This window comes from Canis lupus, chromosome 9 (assembly GCF_003254725.2).
Source record: "Canis lupus dingo isolate Sandy chromosome 9, ASM325472v2, whole genome shotgun sequence".
Classification (NCBI taxonomy): domain Eukaryota; kingdom Metazoa; phylum Chordata; class Mammalia; order Carnivora; family Canidae; genus Canis; species Canis lupus.
In genome coordinates, this window is record NC_064251.1 from 51,987,497 (window position 1) to 52,004,658 (window position 17,162).

The 17,162-nt window shown below is 59.2% G+C and overlaps 1 protein-coding gene across 2 annotated transcripts in view; it reads left to right on the forward strand.

Annotated features, from left to right (window-relative positions):
- Positions 1-17,162, forward strand: part of COL5A1 (collagen type V alpha 1 chain) — a 150,462-nt gene that overhangs the window by 37,755 nt on the left and 95,545 nt on the right. For both annotated transcript variants that reach the window (XM_025475661.3, XM_025475660.3), the window contains exons 3-4: positions 3,748-3,961; positions 5,007-5,169. In XM_025475661.3, the coding sequence (XP_025331446.1) occupies positions 3,748-3,961; positions 5,007-5,169 (377 nt within the window). The remainder of the gene's footprint in view (positions 1-3,747; positions 3,962-5,006; positions 5,170-17,162) is intronic.

Consider the following 17,162-nt stretch of genomic DNA (forward strand, 5'->3'; position numbering starts at 1 on the left):
TCAATTAGACACTGAGCGTGTAAACGCACTGGCAGGGTCTTCTGGTCACAATTAGCGTGTGGAGCAGAACGGGTCCCGGCACAGCCAGTGCCTCGTCCAAGCCACATAAAGCTGGAGGTCACCGCGGGCTGATCTGACTAGGAGTTTCTACGGGGTCCCCTCTCCAAACCCCACAGTGAGTCCTCAAAAGCTGCCAGGGGTGTGCCTCCAGGTCAGGGTGGTATGATGTGGCCTCAGGTGTGAGGAGGCACACAGCTTCTGTCCCTTCTCTCTGGGAGCCTCTGAGGGATCCGGATGCCTGTCGGCCTCCTCACTGTGGGGCCCGTCTCCCGGGGCCAGGGTGGTGTGGCTGCACCTTAGCAGCCTGTGTCTCCTGGAAGGGTTGCGTGGTCAGGTGGCCACTCACTGCAAGGCCGGGGCACGATGACCTGAGTTGGGCATGAACGTCTCTGAACGACTCTTTGAGCAAAGGGAAGTCCACGTCCAGGTGACTGTGGCCATGACAGGAAGACCTCAGAGTTGTCCAGTTGTTCTGGAGACACGGGGACCCCCTTCACAGGCTCACACAGGAGTGCTCGGCGGCCAGGGCCAAGCAGCTCTTTGGGAGCCTTTGTGGGGCTTGCCCTACCTCCAGAGGGGTGCAGGTGGGCAGCTCAGTGCTGCCAGATGGAGACATGTGTCCTCCCTGATTCCAAGACAGCTTCCTCATCTTGCTTACAGCCAGTGGGCAGGTCCTGAGGTCAGCGGGACCCTGGAGCTCCCGTGCACCCATGGACCTTTCCAAACAGTTGGCACTGGTGGCCCATAGGATTAAGGCAGAGCCCAGAACTGTGATGCTTTGTGAGGAGAGCATGGCACTGCTTGCCTGGGGGTCCCCTGGCCTTGCCACCCTCTGCCCAGGGGCAGGGGACATGGTGTCAAGGGAAGATGGGCCTGATACCCTAGGAGATGCCATCATGGGCCCTTGAGAATGCAGGAAGCCATGTGTCCCATCAGGGCTGCCCCAATTTCCTGGATGGGCATCTGCCCTGGGGCCCAGTACCGGGTGCTCCTGCAGCCATGGAACCGGCATGGCCACATCCTTGCTGCCCCCTCTGAAGACTCCAGAACATGGCAGGCTTCCCCATGATCACAGGCTTCCTCTGTGATCTCCTCTGTTCTCGTGCTTCAGATTGGGGTCCTCTCTCCATTTTGTCCTCTACCTGGCAACCTCATGGCCACAGAAATGCCCTTCATGTTCAGGACCTGAAGCAGGGGTGGGATGTGACCACAACCCCCCCCCCCCCCGCCACCACGTCCTTAGGCCTTTGCCCCAGAACTTCCCTGCAGGTGGGCCTGGGCCCCCACATCAGCTCCTGTCCAGTAGAACGTCCCATCCAGGAGCTGCTGGCTTATGGGACTCGGTTTAACAGTTGCTTTTATTAAGCTCCTACTGTATACCCAAACTGCCCCAGTGCCCTTGAGCCTCAGCACAGTGAGAAGGAAACGACCTCAGGAAGCAATTGGGCCTCTGCCTGAACCTGCCTCTCTCCTCTATGACTTTGAGAAATCAAGTAGGAAGAGTGGGACCCAGACACAGTTCCCCTGATGGCCCAGACGGTGTGGGTCAGCATCCGGCTCACGTCATGCCTGGCCTAGGCCATCTCTGGAGTGACAATTCAGCCACTGTTGTTTTGCTAGCAGGGAGATTTGTGTCAGACATAATGTACTCCCTCAGGCGCTCTGAGCTGAGATCTACCCCCAGGGATGTGTGAACCCTGGGTCGTGGCATCCTCATGAGCTGGAGAGAGTGGGCCGTGGCCGTCCCCAGGCCGTGCTCCGTGCCAGGAAGGGGGCACCCCCTGTCTCTGCCCTTCTCTGTATTTAAGACGGGATGACAGCTGTAGGGGTCTGAGCTGGGGATGGGGCAGGTGACCCTAGAGATGAGCGCTGCCCTTGATGTGAGCAGTGGCCTCCCCAGGGCCTCAGGTTGACACCCCCCGCCGGGCCCTTTGGTGCCCTTTCACCCCCAGGGACCCAGTAGGGTCCCGAGGTCCTGCCCTGGCCTTGCTGCAGAGTCTCCCCTTTGGTGGTTCTGCTGGTGGCTTCTCTGACTCCTGTACATCCCCCATTTGGAGGATGGTGCAGAGCTGGTGGCTGTGACTGCTGATCTCTGCACACCTCTTCCCAAAGGCTTCCTGTCTGTATGGAAGGGTGGCCTGGGTGGCTCCTCAGGGAAACCAGCCTGTCCCAGTGGAGGGAGAGGCCAGGGCACCCCAAGTGACAGATGGACAGATGCAGCCTGAGCCCCGGGCAGGGGGCCCTGGGCCTCTCCCTGAGGGTGTCTGAGCTGGGGCTTTGGGGCCTGTGGGGCTGACTTTTCAGCGGCCTTCTTTCTCCCCCTTGGGACCTCACAGGAGTCCCTGAGCTGGCCTTGGAGGGCCAGTCGGTCTCCCTGTAGGGGGCAGCTGTGGCCTCTCTTGCCCTTGGCTCGCCCTGGCAGCCCTCCCCACTCTGGGTCCTGCAGAGGTCACAGAGGTCACACTGCCCCCTACCCCCACCCCCAGGGGAGCCTTAGGACGCCCTGGGCCTGGTGCCTGGGGACCCCCTGGTCCCCAGCATGTGCCCCTCCAGTGAGCAGCAGCCGAGGCCAGCTGCCTGGCCACATGGCACTTCCATCAGCAGAGGGCGCCCACGGATAGCGTCCCTGCTGGAAGCTGCAGGGACCCCAGCTCTGTTGCCCCCCGGGCCTCTGCCTGGCTGCTTGACCTTGTGAACAGTGGGTCTGATAACAGGGTCACCCCTTCCCCAGGCCCATTAGCCCGGTTCACAGCCCCTCTAGAGTGAGGGTGCTCGTGCCGACGCCTCTCCGGGCGCTGCTCCTCCGGGCAGGTTTGCAGAGTGTCTCCAGGTGGTGGCTCCCCTGTGGAAGGAGGGACTGGCCACGCTCTCCGCCCCGCCCCCCCTCGCCACCCGGGGCCTGGGCAGAGCTGCTGTCCTCGCCAGGGGGATGGATGGGTGGGGGATAGGCTGGGATTTCCCGTGGTGGTGGCCGAGGCGGCGCGGCCGTGTGGGCAGGTCTGGGGTATGCACTCGGCGGGCTGGCCCGGGTCTGGCAGTTCATGACTTTGTGTTGTTTCTGTCTTGAGTTGTAAGGAGCATTGCCTGCCATTAACATACGGAGTTTGTCTTTTTTTTTCTTCCTTTTTAAATTTCCTTTTGATTTTTTCCTACTTTAAAAAAAAATTTATTTGAGAGAGAGAGCACTAGCCAGGGGAAGGGGGCAGAGGGAGCAGGAGAAGCAGGGAGCCCCATGCAGGACTCGACCCCAGGACCCTGGGATCATGACCTGAGCTGAAGACAGATGCTTCACTGACTGAGCACCCCCAGTCATCCTTCTTTCTACTTTTCTTCTGTTTTGTGTATCAGCCAGGAAATGTGGTCCCTGCCTCGGACCTTCCCTCCCTCTACTCTCTCTCCCGCTATTGAGCTATAGGAACTGAGGAGTTGACACTCAGGGCTCACTGCTGGAAGGACCGCTCAGGTTTGCACTTAAACTGTGCCTCCAAGAGGGTAGGCTTGGTCATGTGGTGCTAGGGAAGGGCTGCAGGAACAGTTTAATTAGGGGCAGGTGTGCAGTAGCAGATGGCTGTGCACCACCATATGTACCACAAGTTGCCAGGTCCCCGAGCTGGTTTGTCTGTGGAGCTGTGGCTGGGTGTAGTTAGAGCTTCCCGACTGACTTCTTATCTCTGTCTACCGTTACAGCGTCTTCATTTCCGGAGGATTTCTCCATTCTAACCACTGTGAAAGCCAAGAAAGGCAGCCAGGCCTTCCTGGTCTCCATCTACAACGAGCAGGGCATTCAGCAGATTGGCCTGGAAATGGGCCGCTCTCCGGTCTTCCTCTATGAGGACCACACAGGGAAACCAGGCCCAGAGGATTACCCCCTCTTCAGGGGCATCAACCTGTCGGATGGCAAGTAAGTGGACACTGCTCAGTGACCCAGTCCTCTAGCTCCTGGGGTTCTGGGCAGGCCAACTGAAGCCTGCTGGCAGGTGAGGGACCTTATGGCAGGATGTGCTTTATGAAAAGCAGGATGGTGCCACCATGTCCATAGGCGGGCACCAAGCAGAGATGGCACTGGGCTCAAGTTCGGGGGGCCAGGGTCCTAGTCTTAGGACATGCTCCCTGCCTTTCTTCTCCCTGGGCCTCTGCTTCCCCTTCAAGTGCATTGAAGTATCTCAAATGCTAGACTCCTAGTCTCACAAGCGACATAAAAGATTGTGCAGTTGTATCCCACTCCTTCTAGGGTATGGACCCATTGGATGTGTGGGCAAATGATTAAAAAAAAAAAAGAAGAAAAAGAAAAGTCTTTCCAGAATTTCTTTGTTGGGGATCTACCTAAATGCTGGGAGTATGAATGTCAGCTCTTTCACGGCTGACATATCTGAGGCCATGTGCGTGATCCTGGAAGCCCCTCAAGAGGTGGTTCCTTCCATCCATCCTTTCATCCATCCATCCATCCATTCATCCTTCTATCCATCCATCCATCCATCCTGCCATCCATCATCCAACCTGCCATCCATCCATCCATCCATCCATCCATCCATCCATCTATCCATCCTTCCTTCCATCCTACTACTTCCCAGCAAACCCCACCTTCTCCAGCCACCTGCAGCTCCCCACAAGGTTTTGGGGGGTTCACTGAGACAGAACCATGGGATACCCCCTGCTCTTGGTCTGCTGGCGAGCCTGCATTCAGGGTGGCCCCATGAGCTCCCAGGTCCAGACAGGTGAGCTTGTCTGGGAGGCGAGAGGTGGAAGGCCTCCATAGCCTGAGTGGGTCTCCCAGTGGTACACCCTGTGGCTGGGATCTGCGCCCAACCTGGTCTGATGGCAGAGGCTCAGTTCAGAGCTTCCCAGCCCCACCACGATAGTGCAGGAAATAGTTGTTTGCTGCAGGTCACCTGCGCTGGCGTTCTGGAACACAAGCCCCCCCACTCACCTGGGCCATTCCATTGCAGGTGGCACAGGATCGCTCTCAGCATCCACAAGAAAAATGTCACCTTGATCTTGGACTGTAAAAAGAAGACCACCAAACCCCTGGACCGCAGTGATCACCCCATGATAGATGTCAATGGCATCATCGTGTTTGGCACCCGGATCCTAGATGAGGAAGTATTTGAGGTGAGGTGGAAGGGAGGCTGTCCCAGGGCCTCCTGGGATGTGCGCTGGTGAGTGGTCACTTGTGGATACAGCCACCATGGCTGCTGTTGGCTGCCTATCTCCTCCTCGGGGACAGCTGGCATTTCAACGTGGCCTCTGTCGCTGTCCCAAGAAGTGTTTGTAGCCTGTCGGAGTGCAGAGGCTACATGAGGACGGCAGGGTCCCCCCTCATCTGAGGAGTCCAGGGACGAGCTTGGCCAGGGCAGGGCTTTGGTGAGTGTGGCCCAGGGCTCGTAGACACATGTGGACTCCTGACTTCTGGTATCTGAGGGTCGTCCCGGAAAGGGGTCAGCTGCAGGTAGGGGGACAGTAGGCCAGAGCTGGGCTGGGGGTGGGAACCACCAGCCTTCGGAGGTGCCCTCCCTATGCCTTTGTGCAGCCTGGAGACTGGCTTCCCAGGGAAATGCCTCAGGGACGGGGAAGGGGGCTGAGCAGAGTGCACCTGGAGCCCCCACTTCAACCTGCAGTCCTACATTTGTCTCCTTTGAAGATTGGGGTTCAGCGTAAGACAGCATTATAGGACTCTGTCTTACCTGAAGGAGGTCACCTCTGCAGAGGACCAGTGGTTCCCAGATGCCCCAGGGGAGCGCCCTGGAATCACCTGGGGACCCTTGAAAGTTCAGATGCTTAGGCTTTGATCCTGAGGTTCCCAGGCCTCAGACATGCAGCAGGGCCCTGGGATCTGCATTCAAGAAGGCTCTTCAGGTGGCCTGTGGTCCCTCTGGCTTGGGCGAGGTGACAGCCAGGACCCCTCCACTGGACTTCTTTCTTTTTCATATTCGGGCTCTCTGGAAGGAGATTTGGCTGCCCCCAGGGCACCATGGCTAAAGCGTCTTTGGAGAGCACCACGCTGGATGGTCTCTGAGGGCTGTCCCAGCTCTTGGATTTCATCCTTGGGGTCCCCAGGGACAGGAGGATGGTGCAGCGTTTCCCCTTGACATTCCTGAGCGCCAGCATGTGCTCCCTGGAAGTGCGCACCCCCTTGGCCATGTTTGGGAGGCCTGCCCTCTGCCCATCAGCTCTGTGCTCACACCTGACATGGGGTCTCAGATCTATGCACTCCTTGGTGAATTGAGACCCGTCCCAGGCTGGACAGGTGTTGAGTGGATCCCGGTGCTCTGTGGGGGCACCAGAGGGAGAGAGTGTGCACCCATGGTTCCCATTTCTATTCTAGTTATAGCGACGCCTCTGAAGGTTCCAGGGTCGGTTGGTGGGGATGTGGTCAGGCCATAGCTTTGTGCAGGTGAAGAATAACTTTCCCAAAGTCTCACGTTTCTGAAAAGTCATCATGGGGCATGTGGTGTGACCACGAGACATCTCAGGAGGGCGGCTGGCCCAGGGCAGGCCCTCTCCTCTGTTGCATGCTGGATTTGGGGCCTCCGGCAAGTTGCTCTAGTACTTCTTAGCCTCAGTTTCCCCGCCTGTGCCGTGGGATCACGAGTGCACTTTGTCACATGGCTGTGGCTCACTGCGTCCCTCAGAGTGAGTGCTTGATAGCATTAGCTGCTGGGTTTGGATTTGAGATCAGCTCCAAGGCAGGTGGAAAGGCAGGACAGAGCCCAGTAGGTACGATAGACAAGTGAGGATCAGAACAGCCATGGCTCCCTGAAAACAGGGTGAGAAGGCTGCAAAGAGAAGGCTGGGAGCTGGTGCATGAAGGTGGGTCCAGGGTCTCCAGTGGGTGTGGCAGGCCTGAGTGTGGCAGGCCTCGGTGTGTTCTGGGATGCAGGGCGGGATGGAGCCCGGAACCTGCTGGGGCTGCCATGTCCTGCAAGTTCTACAGATCCTCCCTCTGGGCACATTTCTGACCAGACTTGCCCAGAAACCTGGGATGAATTATTGCAGGATGGTTGGGGCTGTGAAAGCCACCTGGGGTGGCTTTGGGGCTCTCCTTGGGGAGCTGTCTTGGGGAGTCAGAGGCAAGGGGTCACATAGGCTGGGATTGAGTTATCGCCAGTATAGATCCCTTGTGGGTGACAGGATCCAGGTGAAGCAGGGGACGTTGGCGAGCTTTAGGACTACCACCTGTATGATGTGGGGACCGGTAACAGCATTGTGAGGGATGTCGGGGGGCTCACTGGGGCCCATGTGTGAAGCCCGCGCGTGACGGGGAGCCAGGGTCACTGCGGACATACTGCCCATGTTCCTGTTGATTCAAGTCCTGGATCCGGAGGCAGGAAGGTGTGCTGGGGCTGGGCCGTGGCATTGCGGGCTTGAATTAATTTCCTGCGTGGTTGCTTTTCTGTGCTCAGTGACATCTCTAATTTCTGGTGCCTCTTGAGTGCTCACGTGTGCCTGTTACTGTACAGATTCAGGAATAAGCTGTGTCTAGCTTTATGAGAATCAGGATCCTACAGCAAATCTTGCTTCCCTGGTATTCTGACCGAGCCCGAAGGAGCTGTGTTCCCAGGAGCAGAAATACGGACACCGTGTTGCCGTAGGGAGGCACTGGGAGAGGTCGGGGTCCCAGTCCCTGCCATACCGCTTACCGCTGGCGGATGTGGGGTGGGCTGCGTTCCCTGCCCCAGACTTGGGGTGCCCGTCTGCGACACAGGTCGGCGGTCATGTACACCCTGCAGGGCGTGGGAGAGACACGGCACAGGCTTCTCACTGTGGCTGCGGATGGAGACTGCAGGTCGGGAATGCGCTGGGAAGGGCTGGCGTCCTGTCTGGGCCCAGGCGGCTGCCAGGAATGGGAGGTTTTGTGGATGGCGAGGTGTTCATGCTCTGTGGGAGCTGTTTTCCCAGACCCGGGCTTTCCTGGCTGTTAAACCCGCTCACTGTGGAAAAGGTGACCTTTCTCTTGCAGCGGAGACCAGGGATAGGGGGGATGCGGTGGTGCCTCAGTGGCCTCGGAGCATTTTGTCTCGCTCTTCTCTTCCCGAAGTAGTGATGGATGGAGCTGGGTGTGTTGGGCTTCGAGGCCCACCCGCCCAGGGTCTCATGGCAAGGAAGGAAGAGGAATACTTTTTTTTTTTTCTTTTGAAACAGAAGTGACTTCACTCTTTCCACCAGATTTCAAATAATGGCCTTCCCCATCTTCTCTTGGCTTTTCTAGAAGCTCTTCTTAACGGGGAAGGGGGGCGGCACTGTTGAAAAATATTTCTCCAGCAGCCTTGTTCCTGGAAGGATGCCTTCCCCTCATTAGAAGCTGCTTTGTCCCACAGCTCCACAAGGGCCTGGGTGAGCAGGAAGGATCTGGGGTGCCCCGGGGAGTGCCCATCCGCACCGGCGCACACCCTAAGTACCATGCATGCACCCTGAGTACCTGAGTACTGTTCCCAGATGGAGGTTTATGAAACTCCAGGGAGCCTGTTGGGGCACCAGGGGTTTTCCTGGGGTGCATGAGGCCCCACAGGGGCCGCCTTGTCCAAAGTGAAGTGCTGTCCGGGGCGCAAGGCTGGCACAGGGACCATTGGAGCCACGGTGAAGCCTTCCTCCCAGCAGTCACCTGGGGCTGTTCCACTGGATGGGGAACAGGACGTCTTGGTCCCTCCGGAAGCCATCCCAGGAGGGAGGGAGATGCATACAAAGGTCCCACGGGCCTCGGGCCCCCTCCACTTCCTTTCTGGCTGATAACCAGGGGCCCTTTGCTAAACCTCTCCAAGCCCACGTTCTCATCTGGAAAATGGGTGAGTAGGCTAACGCTGTGGATGGAATCTGTGACATGCTGGCACCCCCCGGGCCACTGTAAACCTCGCTGACCCAGACCCTTGGTGGTCGGAGCCAAGGCCATCCTGAGGCCCCTCTGGCCCTTGGTCACTGTTCACCTGCCAGAGGCCTCACCAATGGTTGTGAGTCACACACACTGTCTATGTGGCAGCTTGGGGTCACTGCCGTCCCTTCCCTCCTCTTGTCCAGACTCAGCTTGCAGGTCCAGTGCCAGGACCCTGGCCTCAGAGATAAGGGTCTCCAGCTTGGCAGGCAGGGAGCCCATCTGGAAGGGCTGGCTGAGGGCATGTACACCTGAGCTGGGGTTAGCGCTCCTGGGCCCTGCCATCCCCGCCCCACTGGGGCATGAGCTGTGAGTGGCTGTCCTTGACCCTACTCCCTCCCCGGCAGGGCCCGCCCCCTGCCCCCTGTCAGGCGGCCAGGCCATCCTAGGGGTGGGGTGGGGTGAGCCAGATGGGCGCAGGCTGGCTGGCCTGGCTGCTGCCTTGCCGCCCGGCTCGTAGATCCCTGGCCACATGTTCTGAGGTGCAGAGCACACTGCAGGGCTGCTCTGGGGTGCTGGGCCACCACTGTATCCTGGGGCGTTGTGTGTCCCGCGTCTGTGTGCTGAGGTCCCGGGGCCTCGCTCCTGCCCCCCTCCCTGGTGGACTGAGGGCCCACTGTGAGGGGAGGTCGGGACTGTTGGTCAGAAGTGGGGTCTGGCGGGCCTCCCCGTGCAGGAAAAAGTCTTGTTTTCCTCCAGGGCTTAGGAACGGGCTTTGTGTTTTTGGAAACATGGGCGAGAGTGCCAGGGAGAGTGAGTATATCTGGCAGGAGGTGGGAAGTGGTTGTTTTCCTTCCGTGGTGGAGCCAGGTGGGAGGCCAGCCAGGTCGGTGCTGGCCTGTGGGCCCGCGACCATACCCACCAAGTGCTCTGCCCTCCCATCAAGCCTTGCCACTCCCGGGATGCTGGCACCAGAGAGGACGAACAGCCTGTGGAGGTTACCCAGCAAAGCTACAGGGGAGCAGGGCTGGGTCCCGGATCTGTGGTTGCCGGGAGCCTGACAGCCCTGCCCTGATGTCACGACGCAGACGGGGTGCCACCCTCCCAGCAGCCCGTGCCTCTCTCTCTCCCCCTGACCAACGAAACCGGGACCTCAGAACCCTGGGTGCCCCCTTCCTTCCCCAGCCAGGGAATCCCAGGGGGCTCCCGATGATGATGCTGTTAGGAACTTGTTCCTATGGGCACATCACACTGCCCTGACCTGTGGGGTCTGTGAAGGCCCAGAACCTTCCAGGAAGAGCCAGCACAAGCTGCTTGCAGGGTCACCGACAACCTGAGCTGGCCTTCTCTCGTCCCCCGGCCCCTGCTCCAAGACACAGGCTGATTGGGGGACCCGGCGTACCCCTGCCCACCCCGGGCTCATCTGCGGGCCTGGTACTGGCGGCTATTCCACATGGAGGGGTCTGGAAGGTGGGGCTCGGCCAGGGGAGGAGAGGGCCTCTGTGGTAGGAAGACCCTTCTCTTCGGTGGTTCACGGGGGAATGGGAGGGAGGCCCACCCCGGGGATGGGGAAGGGGACGGGGGATGGGGAGCCAGGGAGTTCTGGGCCAGGAGCCAAACCCACTTCTAAGCTGTGGTATGTTTCAAGGGGCAGCAAGACCAAACAGATGGTAAATGGGCTTTCTGTGCAAACCCTCGGGTGCCGGCGGGACAGAGATGGCATCACCCCCGAGCGACGGTCCTCCTGTCTGTCCACCCGCCTTTCATTTGGAAAGACAAGGGGTTTACCTCATCCTGATTCCCATTTTCCAGAGGCCTGGCTTTTCCACTGACATGTTCTTTCCTGGAATCCAGCTTTCCTGGGGCAGGAGCGGGCTTCTGCTGGGCAGGGCTTTCTCAGCCGTCCACAGGGCAGCCAGGATCCCTGTGGGGGTGCAGAGCTGCCCTCCCCCGATGGGCCCAGGCTGTGACCTCTGAGCCCTGGGCCTTTCCAGGGGCCATCCTGTCACCTGCCACAGGGCTGCACGCAGGGGATGCAGGGCTGGGGAAACCATGTCTGGTGGGCTCTGAGCCAACAGACGTGTAATCAGTCAACGGGGGGCGGTCAGAGCGTGAGGAAATGCACAGGGATGGCAGGGCGAGCAGAGCATCTGGGCCGTGACTTGAGAGGTGCAGAGCTAGTTCCAGCACCTGCCCTGTGCCCTGTGGCCCCAGGGGCTGCCTGCTGGGGGACCTGTTGTCTCTGTGGTGCCCCGTGCCCTGTGACCCCGGAGGCTGCCTGCTGGGGGGCCGGTTCTCTCCGTGGGCACCAGGGCAGCAGCATGGCCCAGCTGGATCTGAAGCACCTCCCTCCTGTGCTTTGTTGTTCATCTGTTCCATCAGCATCCCTACCGTCATTTTGACCCAAATTTCTCTGTGGAAAGGAACCCGCAGAGGTGTTCTGGAATGTGCTTATCCTGTCCTTGGAAGGTGGCCGAGAGCGGTGCATCTGTGGGGCCGGTGGGACCCAATCCGAGCTCATACTCAGGCACCAGGCGGATGTGACACGGGGAATCTGCCCCTGTGCCCCCCGCATCCCCACCAGTCAGCGGTGTTCAGTCTGGCATCCCCTGCACCCCCTGTCCCCATCCCCCCTCCTGGTCCCTGAGTGTTTCTCCAGTTGGTGTGGCCAGTTAGACCCATGCTGGGAGCAGGAGGGGCCAGCCTCTGCAGCAGACCCGGCGGGGACTGTGGCTCTGTCTGGAATACCTGCCAGCACGTTCCATTGCTCTGCTGTGAGACTGGTGCTACAGCCGGAGCCCGCGCCAGATGTGGTCCTCCTGTCTGTGCCCCAAGCCCAAGCTGTGCGACTGCGCAGGCATTCTGAGCACAGGACTCCATTCCTGCCCTGCCCTGCCCTGGCCAGGCTGGCGTGGTCCAGCGTGTAGGTCCTCTGACTGGCATGCAGGACAGCAGAGGAGGGAGCCTGCCTGCATGACACGCTGTCCCTGGTCTAAGCCCGTGTACCCTGACTTTAGATGGGGCTGTGGGCCTGAGGTAGGGCCCTGGGGGAGAGGGCCACAGCTCACACCTCTGTGATCGCAGATTGTGCATCCTGGGTGGGCCCTGCAGCCGCCAGAGTACAGTGTCCATCTGACTGTCCCCAGGCTCACATCTCCCCAGTCCCTGACTTTCCTTAGTGTCCCTCTCAGCTTCCCCTAGGAGCACCTCCCTGCAGTGTCTGGCCATGTGAGGCCTTGCCCCGTGCCCACCCAGACAGCTCTCAGGTGGGGATCCCCGGGGGTGCAGCAGGGGCAGGAGTAGGCGAGGTCAGAGTCTCTTAGCCAGGTCTGCGGCGCTGCCCACGTCCCAGGAGCCTTCCCTAATTCCTGGGAAGGGCAGGGATACTGCAGTTCTCATGAGTCTCCACAATGTGGTGGCTCAGAAAGATAGAAATTGAGTCTCTCCTGGTCCTGGAGGCCAAGAGTCTGATGTGCGCTCCCTCCAGAGGACTCGGGGGTGGGGGTCCTTCCTGCCTCTCCCAGTGCCTGGTGGCCCTGGCGTCCCATGGCTCTTGGTTCCATCCTTAAAGCTCTGATTCCATCTGCACGTGGCTTCTCCTCCCTTGTCTGGCTGCTCCTTGTCTGTCTTCTAAGGAAGGACACTTCCCAGGGGACTTAGAGCCACCATCATCCAGGACAGTCTCACCTCGAGACCCTTAACTTCCTAATGGCTGCAATGACCCTGTTCCCAGATAAGGCTCTGTTCCTAGAGTTTGGGGGTTCAGACTTGGAGCTGTCTTTTGGGGTCCCTATCTAGTGTGGAAGGGGGTTTACCCAGGAATCCCTCTAGGGCATGGGTGGTGCTTAATTAAGAGCTCTTCTCTGGGCTTGACCATTTGGTTGGTTTCAAATTGAGGCTTTCTTGGGCTGTTGAGTCGGGTCTGGCCAAGGAGGCAAGATGGTAACCTCTTCCCGGCTTGGACAGGCGACTCACTGGCCCATGAGGACAATGTGCAGGGCTTTGGAGGTATATTTTTATCTCCAGTTCAGGTCCAGCAAGGGCTGGGCAGTGGACAGTGCTGGGCCTGGACTCCTGCCTGGTGTAGGTGGCCAGCAGCCTGCTGGCTGGGAGTCAGTGACCAGCTGGGCGTTGGGCGGGATGGCTCTCTAATGGAGGCGGGCGCTGGGTGACAGTGGGTCTCATGTCACTGATGTCTTTGCCGAGGGGCTTCCCTGGATTATGCCTCGAGTGGTCGGGGGGTTTGGGGTGGGGACCAAGCTCTGAGGATGTGCCCCTGGAGCTGGCCTGGGTTATGCTGGGTGCCCATGATCCCTGTTGAGCAGAGCAGCTGGGATGGGCCGTCCCTTCTATATGGGGTGGGGGGGAGCGGTGGTGGCACCTAGGATGGGTCAGGGAGACCCCACAGAGTCAGGCAGGCCCTGCTTCTGCCCACGTGCTATGGGGCCTGGCATCTCCTGCTTCCTGGCCTGAAAGGGCTTCTGGTTTATTCCATGGAAACTGTGAGCAGCAGGACCCTGTCCCAGCCTGGGGGGCTGATGCAGGGCCAGAAGCCCAGCCTTTGTGATGTGCAGAGCCTGTGGGGAGGATTGGCACCAGGGTTCCAGGGAGGGAATGCCATTTCAAGGTCATCTGCAGTGCTGCGGCGGTATGGGTACAGGTAGGCTCATTGGTGTAGGGGAGGAGGATCAATGGCCTTCCTGGAGGGGCAGGGCATTGCAGCCGATGCTTCCAGATGATGCTGATACTTCCGGATGGAGTCCTGCTGTATTGCCCATGGTGGTGCGTGGCAGTGGTTGAGGAGAGCCCCCTTGCCTGTGCTTGGAGCCACCCGTGTTGGTGACCAGAGGGCAAGGGGCCACGCTGTGTGTGTAGAGGGGACTTTTTTCTTCCTGCTGCCAGCTGTCAGGGCCGTGGGGAAGCTGCAGCCTCACCCTGGCTTCCACTGGCTGTTGGCCCAGGTTTGGGCTGGCCTGGGACTCAGTTTCCTTGTGCAGCAGATGGGGCTGCCATTGCGAGTGTCCGGGGAGGTGGTGCCTGACGACACTCCCAGCCCAGCCGCGCTCCTCATCCCACGTGCTGTTGGTGGGCCCGCCACTGTGCACATGTGTTGCCATGAATTGCCAGACTCTCTGCACTGTGCTGGGGGACACGAGCTGTGCATGTTGTGGTCTCAGTGATGACGAGGATTGTTACTGGCACTACCATCCCTGTGTCACAGGTGGGAGAGTCAGAGTGGGGTGGGCAGGTCTGCAAGGCCAGCCGGCAGGTGGGGGAGCTGGCATCAGCCCCATCCTGCAGACGGCCCATCCACAGGCTGCAGTCGTGGAGGTGTTTGGAAGCTCTCAGTGCTGGGAGGACAGGTGCCGTGAGGCCTGCATCTCATCGCCCCTGCGTCCAAGGAGCCCGGGCAGCAGCTCGAGTGAGGAGGCTTGTCCAGAACCCCCAAGGCCCTGGATGGGGCAGTGGCTGTGCCTCCAAACCTACTCCCTGTGTTCTGTTTGGAAAAGCAAATCACAGTAACGGCCCTCCTGGAGTTAAGGAGGGTGCCTCCTGCCCTGACTGCCCATAGTCTCATCCTGTTCGTGGCCCCGACGGTTCTTCATAGCAGCCCAGGACGAGGAGTGTGTGCCATGTTGGCTTCTCAGTGCTCATGGGCTGCCTGGGTTCCAGAGAGGGAAGGCCACCTGCCCAGGGTTGCACAGCAGGGAATTGCAGGGCTGGACTTGGTGCCCAGGTGTGAACCCTGTCCTGGATCAGAAGGATATTCCAATTTCCCTGTGAGTTAGCCGCACTGACCCAGACCGTCTCTGTCGTGTCCAGCAGTGGATTTTTTTTTTAAGATTTTATTCATTTATTCATGAAAGACACACAGAGAGAAAGATGGAGACATAGGCAGAGGGAGAAGCAGGCTCCAGGCAGGGAGCCTGACATAGGACTCGATCCCGAGACCGTGGATCACACCCTGAGCCAGGGACAGGTGCTCAACTGCTGAGCCACCCAAGAGTCCCCCAGCAGTGGCTTTTTGCAGCTGGGGGTGGGGTCAGGTTGGGCTATAGCACAGGACCCTGGCTGGAGCCATGGCCCTGTTGGTGCCTGGCCCTCACCCTGCAGCCTGAAGTGAGGGTGGATTGTGGTGCAGCGTCCTCTCCGTGGGGGGAGTGCTGGTCTGGGGCATGTGGAGCAGCCCGGCCTCCCAGCGACCCTCATAGCAGGGACAAGCGTGTTCTGCATGCAAGTGCATGTGCAGAGGGACCCCAGTTAGGCCTGACTGTCATAGATGATGCCAAGTTACTTTTTTGGTTGACAGAGGAGTCTTAGAAAGGTCTTTTAAGCTTGGACCATGCTCTGGAGCCAAGGAAATGAAGTTCAGTGGAGGATGAATGTGTTTCTGCATTTGGGTTCAAAACAGCCAGCTATGCCCAAGCGGACCAGGGGGATGGTGGCGAAGCATGTCCGGTGGAGAAGATGGAGGGGTCTGTGCATGCCACGTCCATTAGTGACTTCTGTGTGATATGGTGCTATGGTGATACATTTGGGACAGAGGGCTGGATGGTGGCTGGCGTGGACCGTTCCCAGTGGGGGCTGAGCTGAAGAGCTGGGGTTTGAGCCCAGGGTGGGCAAGGCGGGGTGGAGAGATCTGGTGCCCAGGGGTGGAGAGACTCATCCAGGGGGATAGGGACCACATGGTGGCAGAGCGAGGACCCCAGAGAGGCTATGTGTGGTTGTGAACCTTTGGCATCTACCTCCTCTGCCTGGGCCCAGCTCTGGGGCCACCCCCTCCAGGATGCCTTCCTTGACAACCACCCCCCCCCGCCCCAGGAGCTGGTCACTCGGTCACCTGGGCCGCCTCCTGAGGAAGCACTAAAGTCTGAGACTTGCAGCCAGAGACTCTGATTTCTTTGTGTCCATAAATGTCATGATGGGGGTGCTAAAGACGCTGAGGGAGTGAGTGAGAGAATGGCTAATCAGACCTTCCTGTAGGAGACATTGAAGAGACTTGGTCAGGGTTTGAGGGCTGATGGCATGGTGGTGGTAGTGCTGGTGTTGGTAGTAACGGTACTGGTGTTGGTGTTGGTAGTAATGGTAATGGCGGTGGTAGTAACGGTGGTGGTGGTGGTGGTAGTGATGCTGCTGTTGGTAGTGATGCTGGTAATGGTGGTGGTAGTGCTGCTGTTGGTGGGAATGGTGATGGTTAGTAATGGTGATGGTGGTAGTGATGCTGGTGTTGGTAGTGATAGTGGTGGTGGTGGTACTGCTGGTGGTGATGCTGGTGATGCTGGTGGTGTTCATCTGCCCAGGCCCCCCGGGTGCCAGGCCCGCTGAGTTTTCCCTCACGTACCATCACACTCTGTCCACAGGACACTTCCGCCAGGCAGGCCTCATCATTGTCTTTCACAAATGAACCAATGGAGGCCTAGCTCCAGGCCCCACAGCTGGTAGGAGAAAGATCCAGCACCCCAGCCATGGTGATTGGCGCCCCGAGCCTCTGTGCTGTGGTACCTGGGGCCCATGCTTTTGAGCAGTTTGTCACAAAGTACATGTCGCTCATCTCGTGCTCGGAGATCTCCCCATGCCCTGTGGTCACTCAGTGTCCACGGGCTCACTGCTTTGAAAATCCAGAAGGAGGGCAGCCCAGGTGGCTCAGAGGTTTAGTGCCACCTTCAGCCACAGGGCCTGATCCTAGAGACCCGGGATCAAGTCCCACGTCGGGATCCCTGAATGAAGCCTGCTTCTCCCTCTGCCTGTGTCTCTGCCTCTCTCTTTCTCTGTGTCTCTCATGAATAAATAAAATCTTAAAAAAAAAAAAAAGGTCCAGAGTGGGGAGGAAGTGACAGCTTCACTGGTGTGCTGCCCAGGGGGCAGGTGTGGACCTGTGTGGCTGGGCTGGTGGCTAAATGTCCAGAGTGACGTGTCCAGGGCCACACTGCCGGTGGCGGAGGATGTGAGACTGGGCCCTGCAGGGAATCTCAGGGGCTTTTGAGGAGGCAGGCTTAATAGCCTGGCCCCGGCCACTGGCTCTGCTTCCTGTCCCTCACTCTGGGGATGGGCTGTTCCCTCTCTGAGTTCACTAAGCTGACCCTTCGGTCACTGTGGCCAGTTTCAGGGTCTGATGAGGCTGGGACTTGATACCCTACCCCTGCCACTGTGCCTGGGGCCTGTTGTGGAGATGTGTGTGTGAGCAGACACGACCCTAGACACCCTGCCTGGTGGCACAGGTGGTAACTGAACCGGGACCAGAGGTGGCCATGTAGTGGGGAAGGTCACAGACTGGGACCACTGGCCAGGCAGCACCTGG